Here is an 18183-nt window from a genome sequence, read left to right on the forward strand (position 1 = left end):
AAAACTGAAAAAGCTATTCCCCTGGAGTTGTCCCCAGTTTGGATTGACCTATGCTACCCATGCATGGACACTTGAATCCTTGTAACAATTCCAGTGACCAGCAGGCTGCCCAGAAACTGCACACTTAGACAATGTAAAACATGCCCAACACCTCTAGAAACACTGGTAAACTGCTCAATACCTTTTTTTTTCTTCAGTTCCCTCAAGCCAGAAATTTGCTCAAAGCACTCAATGCATCAAGTTAGTTTTCAATGACACAGAAGAATTTCTACACTTGTCCTTCTAGACATACTTTTCAGTTTAATGTGCATTACTTAACTTAACCTCTTCTGAACGGTGTACTCCAGATCCTTGTCAGTGCAAGAAACTTATACTGATTTAAAGATATAAACATTAAAAGTGACCCACTTAAACCACTACAACATCCTCAACTAGTCCATTTCAGCTGAAAAATACGTGGCTACAAAACCCAATTTTATCAGGTTAATTTTTACAAGTAACAAGAAGCAAATATTTTCATGCCAGTTACTAGAATATACTTACTACATTTTAATATAACAAGGGTTATATTTGTTTTTTTAAATAATACTGAACACATTATGAAGTATAAGCCACCACTGCTTATTAGGATAATTTACGCTTGAAAATTAGTGCCACAATGAGAAGCCGTTATTCTTTTTTTTTTTTTTTTTTAAAGTATACTTGAAATTCAAAGTAAAAGTTGAACTGCTAAAAATTTAAAGACAATATTTTGCAGAAAATAAACTTTTTTTTTTCCACTGGTCCTTTCACTGATTCAGGAAAGTATTATGCTTGTTGAAAACAAAATAAATCTTTGTGAAATTTCTTGGAAAAAGACCTTTTAGTTTTTGTAAAGCATTAGAGCATGATATAACCTAGCGATATATATTTGGTCAAAATAGTAATTGAAATTTCTATCTTAAATCATATGAATGCAAAATGAATACCGAATGAATATCAGACGTAAGAAATCAAGTATAAAAATCTAAGCAATTTCTGAAACTGTGCCTTTAACTTGGCTACACTGCCTACCCTGTCCAACTCCCAGTATATCTGAGTATTTTCCCCCAATTTATTATCCAAGTAATTCAATGGAAACTGTATTAGTCACATGAAACAGCAAGTCCAACAAGCTTTTATAAGAATTTTTCCCGTTAGTCAGATCAAACATTTCTTCCCCACTAATATTATCAACATCATTTTAGCAAGAAGTGCTTCAAGGAAAACTTTCTTAAGGTATCTCAGAAGGCTGCCCCCTTAAAGCATGACACAGTATTACAAGAGAGCAACACACCCCAACATTTGATGAGTTAGTTCTTAACCAGTTCAGAGAAGCATACGTTAACACGCAGTGCTGGTTATAAAGCTCCAAGTTACTTCTGTCTCCTCAGAGATGAATGCCCCAGTTGAAAACAGCAGTCACTGACTGAAACTTCCTTACGACAAACATAAACCTTGTCATGAGGCTCAAACATCACAGGCAATTGATGGTTTCAAGTTTTTCAATATTAAGAAAAGAACAGACTTTCTCAGAGCAAGCTATTATGATATTAATCAGGTACTAAGCTTCACAGTACTTAGCTGCTGGCATTTTGAGGGTGTTCACTTATTCAACAAGTCTAACAAGATGGGATTCACATGCACCCCTGAACTGGTACCCCTCCACAAGGTTGTTTCCTAGCAGTTTAAATACATCACATCCTATGGGTGTGATGAAACACTTAAAAAATGATCATGAACGTTAGAAGAAATGTTCTATATCTTTGTTCAACAGTGAAACTGATTTTTTTGTTCATCAGGTCTTCAAACTATTTGCTGTATCCTTTGAGTGACAGCCAGAGCAAAATGAGGTTAATACTGCCCTTTGAAATGGACACCATGTGAGAAATAGGGCAGAATGTCCTCATTCAGGTGCAGTCAACTTGCTCTCTTCATGCTACACACGAGCAACAGCAAACCTGTCATCAGACTTCTGACAGGCAGAAACGAGGAGTGAGACAAAGCCTTGTAGTATCCCTCAGCAGACACTCAGATCTGTTTCCCAGTCTGATCCGTGGCTTCAGAGAAGACTCACAGAGAACCACAGCATTCAACAACCACATTTCATTTATCAGCCTGGGAGGGCCAAAAGAGGTCTTGCTGTCAATAGCACAAAGGGTGGTTACAAACCATTTTGTTCACGTGAACTCACTTTTGTGAGGTTGTTTCTCAGAGTTCTCAGCTTTCAAAGTGTGGCAGTTTGAATTAACATCAGACTTCATACATACAGCTCCTGAAAGTTGGACTAGAGTAATAACACCTTGTGTCACAAAGCCCAACACTTTTTCAGCGTACTGATCAAAGCACAGGACTATCACTGCAGGCAGATCACTACTCAGGTGTGAAACAAGTACATGTATAACTAATAGCTTAGCATTGAATGACAACTTGAGTCTGGGAAGATGGCTGCTGCCAATATTGTGCTTCGGTGCAGTGCAGAAATATTTATTCCCAGGTATCACAAAGGTCCTACTCATTATCTGCAAAAAGAAAGGCCTTTAAATCCCCTGAGCCATGTTCAAGTACTGTGTGTTCAACCCTTCAAATTAAGTTCATGAGTGATTTGATTTGCATAACCATCGGCCAGACAAGTTAACGTACCAAAAAAGTAATTGCTCTAAGTGTATGAAAGCGAGTCAAGCCAGTACACTGCTTAGACAATAAACTAACTTCATCTTCTGAATGCTTTTATTTAAGCAACAATTTCATCACTGAGTTTTGGTTATTTTTCTCTCATTTCTAATATAGGTAATGTAGAATAACTAGGTAATCTATTCACTTCTTCCTTAAAGCTTTTTACTTATTTAGAATTAGTATTACACAAGTAAGCAGTAAATCCAGTAAGAAATATTAAGACTAATTTACCCACACCATAGAGGCATTCTGGGGTTTGGTTTCCAGACCGCATGAATGCACGTTACTGGTCTGATTCTGTGCTATGCTGAGCACGTTCTGACAGATAGTTAATTACCTCAAACCCTCAGATACTAGTAAACCATCAAATCTTCGGAGATGTTAGGCTATTATAAATGCAAAGCTGTATTATGCAAATTCTCTTATGAAAGCTTGCTATTAAGATCTGTATTCACACCTACCACAAAATCAGGTTATTTTCTCTGCTGGTGTAGAAACCGAGAAACCACAATCTCAGTAGTTACGCAGATTCTCAAAAGCTTTGCTTTCAACAATGATGCAGAATATAGGACTAACCCAGGAAAACTACTAATGCTAAACTTCTTTTAATTCCAAAAATAAAAACAGAACCACAGCTCACCAGTGAGCTGTGATGGTCATTAAGTATCAGCTTTCTGACATCATTTTTCATACTTGATAACTCCTGCTTTAATTTGCAGCGTTGATATCAATTATACTGCAAAGTAAGGTATTAACTTTCATCAACCTAGAAGAATCTACACCACAAAGTGGCAAAGTTGGTCTGTTCTACACTGTGACGTACAGCTGCAAAATAGGGAAAGAGGAATTGAATGCTGGTATATTTCTTCACAATGGTCTGTACAATTCCCTCTGTATATTCTTGTATGGTGATACCTTGATAATGCAGTAGAGTAGAAATGCTCCTGCTACTTCCCCCCAGTGTGGTGAATTAGTGAATGCGTTCACCTAAATTAAAGGCTATTTTTGAAAACCTTAAAGTATACTGTACCTGTTTCTGAGGAGGAGACTCTCTAACTGTTAAAGCTTATGATACATAAAAGTAACCTGATAAATACATACAATTTGATATTTAATGGTACTCTGTACAGATGCATGCTGGTATTTGAGGTCTTTAAAAATTGAGTCTTACAGATTTTAAATAGTTTTAATATAACACTGAAGATCTTTTTAAAACAAAATAAATAAATTTTCTGTACAAAATTTCACCTACTTCATTTACAAGCAAAGTGATAGAAACTGACATGAAATGCACATGTAAAACTGCAGCCTCAACACAGCAGAGGATAAAAATAGATTATTTACCAAAAGCATCTTTGCTTTTCCTCTCCTCTTCCTGCATCTCAACTGTTTTGACTTCTATTCATTGAGAATCCTGACACTTTCCAAATGCAACAGATGGACCTCATCTACAAACTCCATGAGAAACTGAGTTGCCAAAACCATAATATAGCTAAAACTAGTAAGGTCACCCATGAAGTCACATTCTTGCTGGTTATTGCTTAGTCCCATTGAACTGTCTGAAACAGGAAAAGCTACCCAGTTCTTTTCCTATCTTAAAGATGATAAATTATAGTTGATGAAGCACTTCTTATAACCAAACTTTTCTCTATACACCAAATTAAATCTCTTCCTTATATGACAAGCTTCAAGTCCAAGGATTAAAGAATTACTATTATTATTCTCTAAAATCAAGTAAAATTTTCAGACTCCAAAACAAACATAATTGAAAAGTTTTTCCATGAACACTGCACCAAATCTACAAAATGGTGAGACATTACACAGTTGAGTACACTGCACTTTAGACCGGATGAGGAAAACCACACCATAAACAGGATTCTGAATCTTGGTGATCTATCCAAAATACAAGAGATGGGGAAGAAATTTTCTAATTGACTCCCTCTTCCTGCAATACCCATTCACATGACCAATACTCTTGTCTGCGTCCTGGTTACAGCAACACCACCCATGAGTCTGACCTTGATAGAAGAAATGCTGCATATATCAGTATTTGTCAAACCAGAACACAAGCAACTCCAAGAATTAATTTTCCTACCCAATCTCTTTGACACTTCTGTGTCAAGGCTGCTATTCATTTGCTAAAGCCTTTTCGTAACCCTGTCTCTGCACATGAAAGACAGTTCATAAAAACCTCTACATTACCTACAGTGTTTGTCCCCATTACTGCCACATTACATTCTCCAATAACCAGTTTTCTGTTTTCTCATTCTTCACACACTGGGTATCTCAAAAAGTTGCAGTCTGCTCAACTTTTTCTTTCACACCCTCACTTAAAATTCCTTAATCATAATCCATAAAAGTCAAAAGCTACCCTCTTGAATGCCAATAACTGTTTTCTTTCATGTTTCCATATTCATCTGTGTCTATTCATTTTGCTTCACCTATTGACTGTAACCCTTCCTGTGATATGACTACATTCTGTCATGTGGCTGCAGAAGAGATGCCAAGTCCAAGCTGCATACGTCTGGAGCTGTGTGCGTCAATGTACGTTATAATTTGACTTAAAGCATGTAAGCTCTGTACTTAAACAGTTTTCCAGCATCAGAAGATTATAACATAAAACGCTTCATTACAGGAAAAAAAGCCTGTTCTTAGATTAAGGATAAAATTAACACAGCAACACCACCAAGGTATTCAAAAACTATGGGACACTACTTTTCATTAAAAAATAGCAAACAGAGAATACAAAGAAACATTTTCCAATAAACACATCTTAAGTCAGTATATTTAAATTAGTGGTAAAATCTTACCAAACTACGGAAAACAACCAAAATATGAACTACATTTATAGTAGCACTATTAAATTGTGATGGAAGATGTTCCAAACTGAATTCTTCCTAAAAAAGTTTGCTCATTCTAAAATTAGGAGTGAACATAACACCAACACTTATTTTTCCTATCTTTTCTTTTTAAATAAGCCTTGTCATCTTATGAATTCTGCCAAGGATGAGATTGTGTAGGTAGGACAATGTTATAGTAAGCCATCTGGATTTGCTCAAGCTGAGAAAAAATGATAGTCTGGCATTTGTTGCTGTAGGGCAGTCATAAATTAAGATCCTGTATTCTCTTGAGCACACATTGCTCCACGGTAGCTCTCATGAAGCACAATATTCTCCCTAATATGTAGCAGTAGCAGCCAGGGAAAGAAAATGCTGAAAATCCTCCCGTCTGAAGCTAGTCAGGCAAGGACAGGAGTTGCCAGGATCATCAGACAGTATATCATGTATTTTCTGCTGGTTTCTGTAAGCTCTGGAGGGACCTGTGCTACCACAAACCAGCACTGCAGTTAGATCCTGCTGTACAGCAACATGCATGTCAAAGCCTGACCAACGTATAGCCCATTTTATATGAAAAATGACCCAGTGCTTCATTAGCTATGTTGCCATTTTGTGTCAGCTAACCAATTCATATAAGTGGTAAACCCATTTGGCTATTGGACTTCCACCTCCCCAAAAAATGAGCCAAAATGACCTTCTTAAAATCTGAAAAGTTTATTTTTTTTTTCTCTATTTCTTTTCATTCTCATTACCATCTGCATTTCTGGGTCCTGGCCAGGACTGAAGCTGAAGTGACAGAATACCCTAAGACTAGTTATTCTTATTATTTTTGTATTCTTTCCAACCTTGAATTCACAAGTTTGGAAAGAAAAGGCATTCTTGTAAGTTTTCTAACCCATTTCTGCAGACCAAGGCAACTCGAAAAATATCTGACACTAGCTATTTATTGAAATTCGATCTTCAGAACTTCCCAGCACTTTTTGGTTTTCCTCTCGTATCAATAATAAAATAATACAAATGAGGAAGATTATTAAGAAATACTTGCAGTAACTTAGATCACATCTTAATTGATGTCATTCATTTACCACTTCAATGAAAAAGTCAACAGCACACTGAGTATTTTGTACAACTGTAAGCTACGTAAGGCATATATTCTATCAAATCTATAAGCAACTATTCTGAAGCCCATATATATCTTTCGGATTAACTCGCAGAGTTTCTTTACCTGTTTCAAAATAAACAGTTTTCTGTAACTGCAGAATATAATTTTAAAAGGTTTTTGATATTTATTACCAGTGCCAGGAAGAACAGTTTCTTACTTGTATATAATCACTTAAAAGATGTATTTGCCAAATTGTGAGGAAATTTTTAAGGTTCAATTCTAAATCATGTTACCACAGGAATATTTTTTCACGATTTTATTACATGCTTCAACAAAACTCCTCAATAGTCTCATTTTTTTCCTCACAGCTTAGGACAGTATTTAATATAGAAAACAGATGCTGAAGTAAATTGAGTTATATCAAATGCAAAATTCCCATCTTCAACGTTATAGCCTATGACAGTCATTAATGCTGAAATATAATTGTTTGAGATCAAATATTGTTATAATACAAGTGATGATACAAACCCAAACACAGGAAAGATTCAAAATAAAGAAGGTATTTACCTGTTACCATTCATAAGAATTAAGACAAGTGCTTTGTATGCACAGAAACACATACAAAAATTAATAGATATTCCAACATTTTCTCAAAATCAGTATTTTAATTATTCACTCCATTTCTATATTAGAATGTGCTTTAGATGATCAGTATAGAATCACAGAACCATTAAGGTCAGAAAAGCCCTCCAAGATCATCAGAGGCCCAACCATCCCCTTACCATCCATGTCACCCACTAAACCATGTCCCTAAGCACCACATCCAACCTTTCCTTGAACACCCCCAGGGATGGTCCCAACGCCTGTCTGCTCTTTCTGAGAAGAAATGTTTCCTCATTTCCAACCTGAACCTGGCACAACTCAAGGCCATTCCCTCTAGCCCTATCACTGTTTATCTGCGAGAAGAGGCCAACCCCTGGCTCCCCACAGCTTCCTTTCAGGAAGAGAAACAGGAGAGCAAATAATTGTAGAGAGCAATAAAGTCTCCCCTGAGCCTTCTCCAGACCAAACAATGCCAGTTCCCTCAGCTGCTCCTCATAGGACTTGTGCTCCAGGCCCTTCACCAGCTTTGTAGAGCATTAAAAAAAAATAATAATCATATAGAGCGTTAAAAAACTTTTTTTTTTTTACATTCAAAACTGAAGACTGACCTTTCACTATAAAAGTTTTTTTTTCCCCACTCACTTCTACAGTTTAAAAATATTTATTTTTTAAAAAATAAGGGACTACTTTTTTGGTGTGTCCAAACTAAATACTGTTATTACTGCTCACACTGACTGTACTTTTAGTCACCTACTTGCCCATAAATTCAATGATATGACAGCCTGCCATTAAAATATATAGCAAATAATGTTCTGAACAGTAGGTTCAGATATTTCTTGTGACTTTCAATACCATTCTACTTGTTATTTCAAGCTGTGGGAGCAGAAGGCAAAGTAAAGCTGTTTCTTCCAAGAGAGGGAGAATTCTGCTCACTGGACATGAAAAGCATGGCAGAAAGCTGGAAGGCACTGATGCTGTCACCTGGCTGCAAGGGCAAGCAAGAGAAAGGGGAAATGGGAGTACAGTTGGCCTTGCCAGCAGTAGTTTTTTTTGCTGGCTGTGAACATTCGAGATATCAAAGCCAAAAGGAGGAAGGGTGCAGTTGTTGGCAATGATCTAACACAGCCAATAAACAATTAATCATGTAGATTTTTGCCAAGAAAAACACCACTTCATAATATATTAAATGCAAGAAGCTGTTGCTGCTCAAAGTACAAAAAGCTAGTCGCTGTATGGAGTACTGAGAGATCTGCAAGCTGCATCATGGATAGAACTTTCTAATTCCCTGACAACTCATGACAGCTTCTTCTAGGCAAATGCATCCATGGCAGAATTATGAAGCCCAAGAGATCCTATATTGAATGGACTCCAGTTATCCAACAGGTATGAAAGGTCCATAAACAAATTTGGACCACAGATGCTTGGCCTAATTCCATTCCTCTAGCCAGATACAAACCCTCTAAAAATCTTCCCTTCCTCAGGAGAGGAGAAAAGAAAAGAGAACATGAGGCTATACTGGTCTGGGCAGGTTTTACTTGTAGGTGATCTGCACTTTGTTTCTGCTGAGCAACAGAGAAGACAAATGGGCTACTGTAAACAAAGTTTTGGAAATATCTTGTCTAGATTAACTGTAACAGCACCCTGTGCACTGAGCTTTTCAAAGCTTGCACCTGCTGCTTCCCTCTAGTATATGTGACTGCAAATGCATCCTCCAGAGCACTGTTCTCCAGTCTCTCTGTGAAGGCTCCTCTTACAACCTTTGCACCGGATGGAATACCCAGCACTGCAACTGTCATGAGTTTTATCCCCTCAAAGAAAAAAAAAAATGAAATAGTAATAAATGGTGGCTGGAAAACTATAATCAGATGCCAAGAAAGTGTGCATTTGCAATGGAGCCTATATTAACTCTGCAGGTAAAAGAAACAGGAATACTGTTCAGTATTTGATCAAGGTGTAGGTACCACTGCATTACTCAGAAATTAGTTAAGTACGATATACCACCAGATCTGAGTCAAGGTCACCCCCTTGTATTGCAGTGTTGGTATCTGATCACTGAAGTCATAACAGACGTTTGAAAGAGACTGGAGTGCAAATACACGGCAAAGTAAGACCCAAGCTGCACACCTTCTGCACACAGAGCTCATAGCTGAAAAAATCAGAGCCACATGAAAGCCTTAGCCCAGAGCCTTGAGTAATTAACTACGACAGGAGAGCTTAAAGCTGAATGCTGAGAACTTTCATTAGCTTAAGTGAAACTAAGTATTAAGATAGCTAAAAACACGCTTAGCAACACAATTCAAGCTGACATTTAACATACATGTGAAAGTTCAAGAGGAAAAAAAAAAAGATATATTAATCTTATATAACAATTTTGAAAGACCACAGACCCACAGTAATAACTACACCAAACCCCTCTATTAGATTAAATGAAAAAATTGGTCATCTTTACTGCTATCTTTTTCCATTTTGCTTAATTGTATCTTTTGGAAAAGTTAGACGAGGAATTCATAGGACAGCACTGTTCATTTGTATAAAAAGTGGAAAGCACTGATTCAGAAAGAAAAATGAAAAGCATTTTTCCTGTTAATGTTAAGGCTGAAGCAATAAAACAAAGACGGATAATTTAATTTTTAACAAAAACCTAAAGGTTAAAAAAACAGCAAAGTCCAGGCATCACACATTCTCTAGACAAGAAAATCCCTTTTAAATACAGCAGAAAAAGAGGAAAGGTCACGCATGAAAACACTCCCACATCTCTTTCCTTCAGTAATTTCTTCTGTAAAAAATACTGGAAGCAGCATACAACTTTGAGAAAACAGCTTGACTTCTTAAAGAAAAACAACCCCATACCCCCAAAAAGCTTTTAGGAATGAAAACTACAACATCAACTCGGCTGGTGTGCTGCACTAGCTATAAACCTTACATGGCTGCAACAGAACTCGAACCAGCACAGTTCTGCTTTTCCAGGCAGCCTCTTACCACATCCTGGCAGAAGAACAACCTTGCCAGTGTAACAGTGTCCGTACCAGGGGAACGCGCCAGAGCAGTTCGGCACATTGTAAATCAGACCCCACTACAATCTAGACAGACCTATGCCAGAAATCTTTTGCACTGCAACCCCAGCCAGCCTGACAACCCACACAGCACAGCAAGCTGTAGTCCATCGGGCTGATTTTTTCTTAAAAGGTATGTGGGTGGGCTCCACCAGCCATGCCTTTCTATAAACCCTCACATTTTAACACTGTCAATCTTCAGACAACTGCTTCTCTCCATCACAGGATTGCATTTTCATTTGACCTGGTCTCCATCACAGGATTGTATTTTCATTTGACCTGGTCTCTAAGAAGTTCTTTATTTCATCCTTATCATGGTAAAAGTTAGTTTTCCTCCCTGATAAATAAAAGCACACATTTTTCACATATGCAAACACAAATTCGTTAATATTCCTCCATTAAACTCTAGCATTCACCTTATACAAATTAACCAAACCCCTGCCAGTTACCTATTTTGTTCGGTTTTTAGAAGTACCCTTCACTTATTAGAAACATTCATAGACTGCATGGAATTACATGATTTATACTCTAAATGTCGCCTAAAACCATGCTATTTAAATGACAGGAGATAGAGACAAGAGATAGGATAACAGTTCAAAGAAGGAAGCTAGGATTACTACTGTTAGGAGTACTTCTCAAAGCAAACTAGGATAGACAAGACAGATAAGGAAAAAAAAGGAAAGAGGAACATAGAAATGAATCCTTTAAAAGCTACAGGTGGGAGCAAAGCACAGAAGGTCCCCGAAGAGACCTACTCCTCAGTCTGATCAGGTAGTGTATGTTGTCCTACGGCTTTTTGAGTGGGCACCATTTCAGTCATGTTAGTGGCCTTTGTATGAAAAGCCCAGTGTCTCCCACAGGCTCCGATTCAGCAAAAAAAAATTAGTCATAGCTTGATTCCAGTGCCATCAATGAAACCAAACTGCACACACTGTTCACATATTCTGCGAGTAATATGAATGGTAAGGCAGGGAACAGGAAATCAATAGGATAGAAAAAAGCAGTGTAAAAAGAAGGTAAAGCTGTAAGTTTGGTGGAACAAAAGCTGCGTTTAAGCGGGCCAAAAACTACACAGAGCGGGAATGTAGGCAGGACATTGTTACCGCCCTGAAGATAATGGTGAAATGACACGGGCCAATGACAGAACCACAGATTTCAGCAGCGTAACAAAGGAAAGACAAATCCTACCTTGTTGAAAGAGCTTTACCAGCTACCTTAATGTATGTATTTATACGAGACCGAACTAAAATTAAAAGTTAAAAAAAAAAAAAAAGTGAATAGAAGTTAATTTGCTTTCATGTGATAAACACAGTTTCAAAAGCAACAGGATTTTGCTCTAAGAGAAATCTCCATCCTTTTCAGCTGGAGACTGATAAATCCCCAAAAGAAGAAAGTCCCAAAAGCAGAGATAAAATAAAGCTGTCACACAGTCATAGAAACGACTTCATATTTTTAGTATCTCCATTCATAACAAAACTATTTTCCACATTTCACTGAACAAATCACATTTACACGTGAATTCATCTTATTGGTTAAGAACTAATACTACCTGTCAGTACTTGCACAATATATGCTTAATTCCAGAACAGGAAAAATTGCTACAGTATAAAGCATACTTTTATCTCTGAAATTGTTAAAGAACCTACAGATAATAGCAAAGGAAAAAAATCTAGAATATAATTTTATTTTATTTTTTAAACTGGCAAGATTAACTAATTAGCACCCACCTGGCCTGGAAAAAAAAAGTGTCAGTACTGTGATTTTTAACTTTTTGCTTACAGACAAATCAACCAACAAAACCCCTTACCGTACCAAAGCATACATGTATTGTACAAGCAGGCACTTAAATCAGCTCCCAAAGTCTTAAGGAGCTATTTAAATCTTACCTTCTGCATTACAGATATGGACAAAACAAATACATTTAATTTCCTTCAAGCAATAATGAAGAAATTCTATGGCCAGATTACAATAAAAGAATATTTCTTTCTAGGCAGCTACCTATTATGCTTAACAAGCTTAAAACAAAATGAGTCAAAGATCAAGAGTAAGTTATCTGAGGTGTCAAGTGCATAAGGTTAAAGGTGAAATTTTATTAGGTCAGAGGTGACATAAATAAAATCTTTTATGTCAAAGAAGAAGGGTCACAGACAAGACGTATATAATCGAAAGACATCACAGATGACAAGCAATAACTTTAAGTAGTACAAGTGTGTTCTCACTACAGATATCTTCACTGATTAAAAACCTGAAAACAGTGATGAATAACTAGCCAAATATATTACAGTGCTTCACTGGACTGCAGTTTTACTTCTACATGATACTCTTGAAATTTGTTTTAATGTACTTCAAAACTTACCTAAAGTTACTGAGTGCTTTTACTTGTGGAGGAGACAAAGTCTGATATTAACTGCATGTGCTGAATAAAAAGGTACACAAAGCAGATTGCTCTGAGAAATAAAATAGCTTTTCTACTTTACAGTAACCAAACCTCTAGCATGCATGTCTTACTTCTGTTCCTTGAAAAAGAGAAAACTGGGGTGGGCGTCAGGCCAAGGAAATGTCAGATTACAATACAGTTCAGAATTGTATACTCAGACAATTTAAAACACAGATACAAATTAAAATATACATACACACACACACACACACATATATATACACAAAAGAATGGAAGTATTGTTATATTGCCAGTATGTCAAATACTACACACCAACTAGATTAAGGCTATTTAAAATCTGCTTTTGTAATTGTCAGACTGCTCATTCAGTTAAACTGTTCTCTCCTTTTACTCCTGCACTAAGAACTCATTAGAAAAGTCTCATATGCTGAACCTTCATCTTGATCTCAAGCTCACATTGCTGAAAAAGCAGTGGATTTAAGCATATGGTGTTGGACACTACAAAAATCGAGATATCTGTGCCCTCTAGTGGAATTTATTTTTTCACCAACTGGGACAAACGCAGCTGTTATAAGATGATCCCTGTTTCTAGAAGACAGAAGTGTTAAGCTGCCAAATCTAATCTTGCAAATTGCATACAACTACCCTCAGAACAAAGAAAAAGTTCGTCTTTTTCCTCCATATTCATCTGAGGCAGTGGCACAGTAAGAAGCACTCAGAAGTGGTTAGCTAGATACAAATAAAGACTAGGTAGCTGCATGAAACCTCAGTGTTACCAATTGTCCACTCCTTGGTGCATGCATAGACATGAAAGAATTCTGGGAAATCTCACACCTTATATTTATTTCTAGGAAGCTAGATGCAGTATGAAGGCTTCTCCCTTATGTCCAACTAGATAAACCCAGTACCTAAAATCAAATTCAATACAAAAGAAATTCCACTAACCACTCTAAAAGAGCAGAAAAACAGAGAAGAAAGTATGTACTTTCACTGAAGTTAGGAAGGGGTAGGCAAAATGCCAACTCCACAGAGGCTTTCCATTTTTCCAGTGATAACTGCCCCTAGGGATTTCAGTACCTCAGTGATTTAACTTTCCAAAGCTTTTTGAAAAAGAAAAGAAGGTACTTATGGCAGTGATGAGCTGTAAAGAGAATATTTTTCTAGGAAAATAGTAACAAGAACCGTGCAGGAAAGAACAAGACAGCAAGTACTTTAAGTACTGAGAAGTAATATCTGAATGGTTGGAAACCTGCTGCAAAAAGACAGTGCGAGATTCTTTACTTCCTCCTCAAAAGCTATTTGGAAGAAGCAAAAGATAAAGGGAAAGGAATAGCTATAGGATTGTCCAAGATGCTAACAAGTTAGATGTGGCCAAGGTGAGATAATAAATAATAGCATTTGAGTTTAAAGGAGACTTCTATTTGACTGTTCTAATACCTGGAAGGTTTATCCTCATGGATAAACTATTTTACAGCTTTACTGAAGTGGGTTTTATTTAAAAGCAGTGAAGAATATTTACTATTTGGAAAGGTATAAAATGAATGAAAATAAAGACCACTCATGGAACATAACACATCAGACTTTTATGACAAAAAGATAAATACAGTGATATGAAAAATAGCTTTGGATTAGTAGTAGAGCAATTAGTCACAGTTTTACACACAGCCTATTTCAAACAGAAATTGCCTTTAGTATTTGAATCCACTGTTTGTTTCATTCATTTTCATTAGTATACTATACTCAAAAAGGCACTGTTAAACCCATGCTAACACAAACAGTTCCATTCCTTTATAAGAATTTTAAAGACTTTCTTAGGCTACTCAGCTGGACGGCATTATAAAACCAGAAGGAAATTGAAATAGTAAAAGTTATTACACAACATACCACTTCTTCATCTGAAAGCTCCCGTCCTTGTATACTACTGTTTTCTCTCACAGCTTGTTGGTGTTTTTTCCCTTTAATGTGGCTAAATAGGTACACTTCCGATGAAATCTGTAATGAGAATGAATTATTAGTGACTTTTCTCCTCCCTTGATAATACTATCATCTATAAATAGCATTATTTTACATGTAATATATACTAATTTGTCAGAAGTAGGTTCAGAATCTGCCACCTAATGAAAGTACTATCAGTTACCTTTAACATCTTTACAATTTTATTTATTTATTTTACTAAAAAGAATATTTTTTATTTTGTCACATAGAATTTCATCACAAATGTGTTTAGAACTACCAGGTTAACTATATATTGCTCTCTACAACTACCTCAAAGAAGGTGGTAGCAAGTTGGGGGTCCAGTCTCTTCTTCCAAGCAACAAGCAGTAGGACAAGAGGAAATGGCCTCAAGTTGGGCCAGGGGAGGTTTAGGTTGCATATTAGGAAAACTTTCTTCACTGAAAGGGTTGTGAAGCATTGGAACAGGCTGCCCAGGGATGTGGTTGAGTCACTATCCCTGCAGGTCTTCAAAAAATGTGTAGATGTAAAGCTCAGTGACATGGTTTCATGGTGGACTCGACAGTGCTAGGTTAATGGTTGGACTGGATGATCTTAGGAGGTCTTTTCCAAACTCAATGACTCTATGATCCTGTACGATTGTTAACTGTTATTGAAGGTCACCTGAAAACACTTAACTGACAAGAGAGCAAAAACACCCAGTCACCAGTAGCAAGTTAAGGGAGCAAACTATGTTGATAAGGAAAAAATGATGCATTTTTTCATTTCTGAAGAACTATTTTAAGGTTATTTCAGCACACCATTTTCACTGTTGCTTTACTCATTAAGAACGCAAACTGTCTAGACTTCTTCACAGCAATTAATTCCTACTCAAAGGCTGGCATAGCTGCCTATGTATTAACCCACAGGTTTTGTTTTAACATAAGATGTAATACAAATGCTGCAGCTTAAATGGTGATACCAGCAAAAAAATTGGCATAAAGATGCAGCACATAGACAGGATTTCCAAAATCCATAAAAGCAATATAAACAGTGCTTTTTCTTTTTTTTCTTCCCTTTTTTTTAGTGCACAGATGAATCAAAAATACACTAGAACAAACACCACTAAGATTCAAACATGGCTCTGTATCTCAACTTTAGCAAAATCACACCGTTTTTCTTGTAAACATACACAAGTAAAGTTCTTCGTAATGGATTTCTATATTCTGAGAGATGGGGGTGTTAACTGTGTCTATTTAAAAACATCTATCCTAGGCTTTGTGATCTCTCTGATGAATAACCCAGAGAACTACTATGTTTTATGTTGTTCATGACCTGATTATGGCTAAACTTTACAAGTTCCAATTACAAAATCTGTTTTAGAATAATTACATCAGTAAATTAAGTAATTGTTGAAAAACAATCAAATAGAAATAAATAAATAAAAAAAAAAAAAAACAAAAAAAAACAACCCAAAGCAGCACATTCTACTTCATGTAACCATGAAGAATTCCAGCTGATTGCCAATGGAGTGGACTTCCGGGTTTTCAGAGCTCAAGCACAGAACTTTATCCCTCAGCCTAATTCACATAAACATCTTTATTTTAAATTACATAATAATTTGACAGCCAATTTGCTGTATAGTAAGACTTTAAAAAAAAAAAAAAAAAACACTCCTTGGCTTCTCATCTCATTTTGACTTCTATTTGACTTCATACAATGAGCTTTCATTCGGAAAGGCACGTTAAGTGAACGTACAAGACTCCACTCTGCTGAACCCTCAGTTTCTGTTCCAGCACTGCCTGAAGTGATCCTGTGTAATCTTAATTAATGTAGCAATTAAAGAGAAATAATGCTTATATAATTTCCTAGCTAAGACCTAAGATTTTGTTCAATAATGCCTGCCCTATGCAAGTCAGTAAAAACAATTATCAACATGAACTGATCTCCCTCCTTCCTACTCAGTGACTGCATGTCTCCCTCTCTTCACCGTGCCAGGAGCACAAGAAGAGACACCCAGTTGAGACCAAACATCTCAAGAGAGGTCTGCCAAGCAAAGTACCTGGTTTCTATAACTTGCTTTATGTCTAGCTTTTAACCAGCTTCATTTGATGATTCCTAATTTTTGCTTTTCTTAGAAGAGAGAGCTAGCAACTGTGTACTGTCCACACTTCGCTTCCTGTGATTCTACAATTATTTCAAATCTTCCCTAAACCACATAATTTATAGACAGAAGAATCCAAGCTAAGATGCACTTTCCCAAGAGCAGAGCAAGGACACAGCACGTATGCAGTACTCTCATCTGAGAATGAAGCATAATTTGTAGCTCCAAGGCTTAGGCTAGTCTTGCAATTCTGAGAGCAACCCCTCTGTTCAACTTACCATTACACTGCATAATGAGCACTGTTTTTTTCGTTCATATGGTGTAAGTTTAGGAGCATAATCAGTATTAGCATGTCTTCCACTACTTAATTCAGCTGCTTTCTCTTTTCTTTGTTCAATTTGTTCCATGTGTCTTCTAATACTTTCATCATGCTGAATGCAAAGTAACAAAAGCAAAGAAAAAAATGGTATGAAGCAAAAGGTATTAAGCTGTCCATAGAAATACTGTGAGTTACCAGTTGGGGTTAGGCATTAAGTCATCACACATCAGAGATTTAACATTCTGCTACGATTTAAAAATCAATCAGCACTATTTTTGTTTTATAGGTGATTATCAATTCATAAATTCATAATCTGACAATTTCATTGAACTTCATAGAAATTCGCCTATTTCAAACTCTTTGGTAAATCTTTTTGTTATATGTAACATCTCACTTATTCTGTTTTTATTCTCAATTGAACACTCCAGAAGTGCACCTATCAAGGTACAGCTCCCTGGATTCTTTCAGGAGGCTCATACACTTAACCCTCAAGAGAACGGAGCAAATTTTTAACTATTATTTAAGATCAGAGACTGGGGCATAAGCCTGTATTTAATGTCAAAACTGCATTTTACAACAGAAGTAAATGTACCTAAGATCATAAGAACAGGATCAGAGGTAATAAAAATATTCAAGTGAAAAAAAATACTTGTACACAAACAATTCTAGAATAAAAATTTAGATAACTTAACAAAACATGAGACTTCAATATGTAGCTCTACCTCAGAACCTTACAAATATGATTTATCATTTTAGAAGTATTTACTTTTCTCAAAAATAGTGGATCATTTCAAAATTTATGATACCTTTGTTCCCCACAGCTGAATGCCTGACCTACAAGGCCTTATGCCTCTTTCAAGAAATCACTGTAGCCCTCCATGGAAGATGCCATGCTCTTGATGGCATCAGTTTCAGTACCATTAGACAGGACCTTGCATGACTGACTGGCAAGTCTTCACTGAACAGTGTGAGAGTTCCTAATTACTGATTTCCCTCATGATTTAACTCAAAATTACGTGTACTTTCCAAGGGAAGTTGAAGTTTATTTGTTCTCACATTTAAAGCTCTGAAATTAACGTAACTCAACAGAGCTCAGTCCTGTTCTTTCCAAACTACACAGTGCACATTATACAGCAAGGTC

General features: G+C 36.5%; 1 protein-coding gene across 1 annotated transcript in view; it reads right to left on the reverse strand.

Annotated features, from left to right (window-relative positions):
- SCAPER (S-phase cyclin A associated protein in the ER) overlaps positions 1-18183 on the reverse strand; it is a 156728-nt gene that overhangs the window by 89903 nt on the left and 48642 nt on the right. Inside the window, exons 19-20 of the mRNA XM_084293063.1 lie at positions 17002-17154; positions 14572-14679 (exon numbers count right to left, since the gene is read on the reverse strand). Coding sequence (XP_084149189.1) covers positions 14572-14679; positions 17002-17154 — 261 coding nt within the window. The remainder of the gene's footprint in view (positions 1-14571; positions 14680-17001; positions 17155-18183) is intronic.

Source organism: Netta rufina (genome assembly GCF_964035555.1).
Source record: "Netta rufina genome assembly, chromosome: 11".
In the NCBI taxonomy this organism is placed as follows: Eukaryota; Metazoa; Chordata; class Aves; order Anseriformes; family Anatidae; genus Netta; species Netta rufina.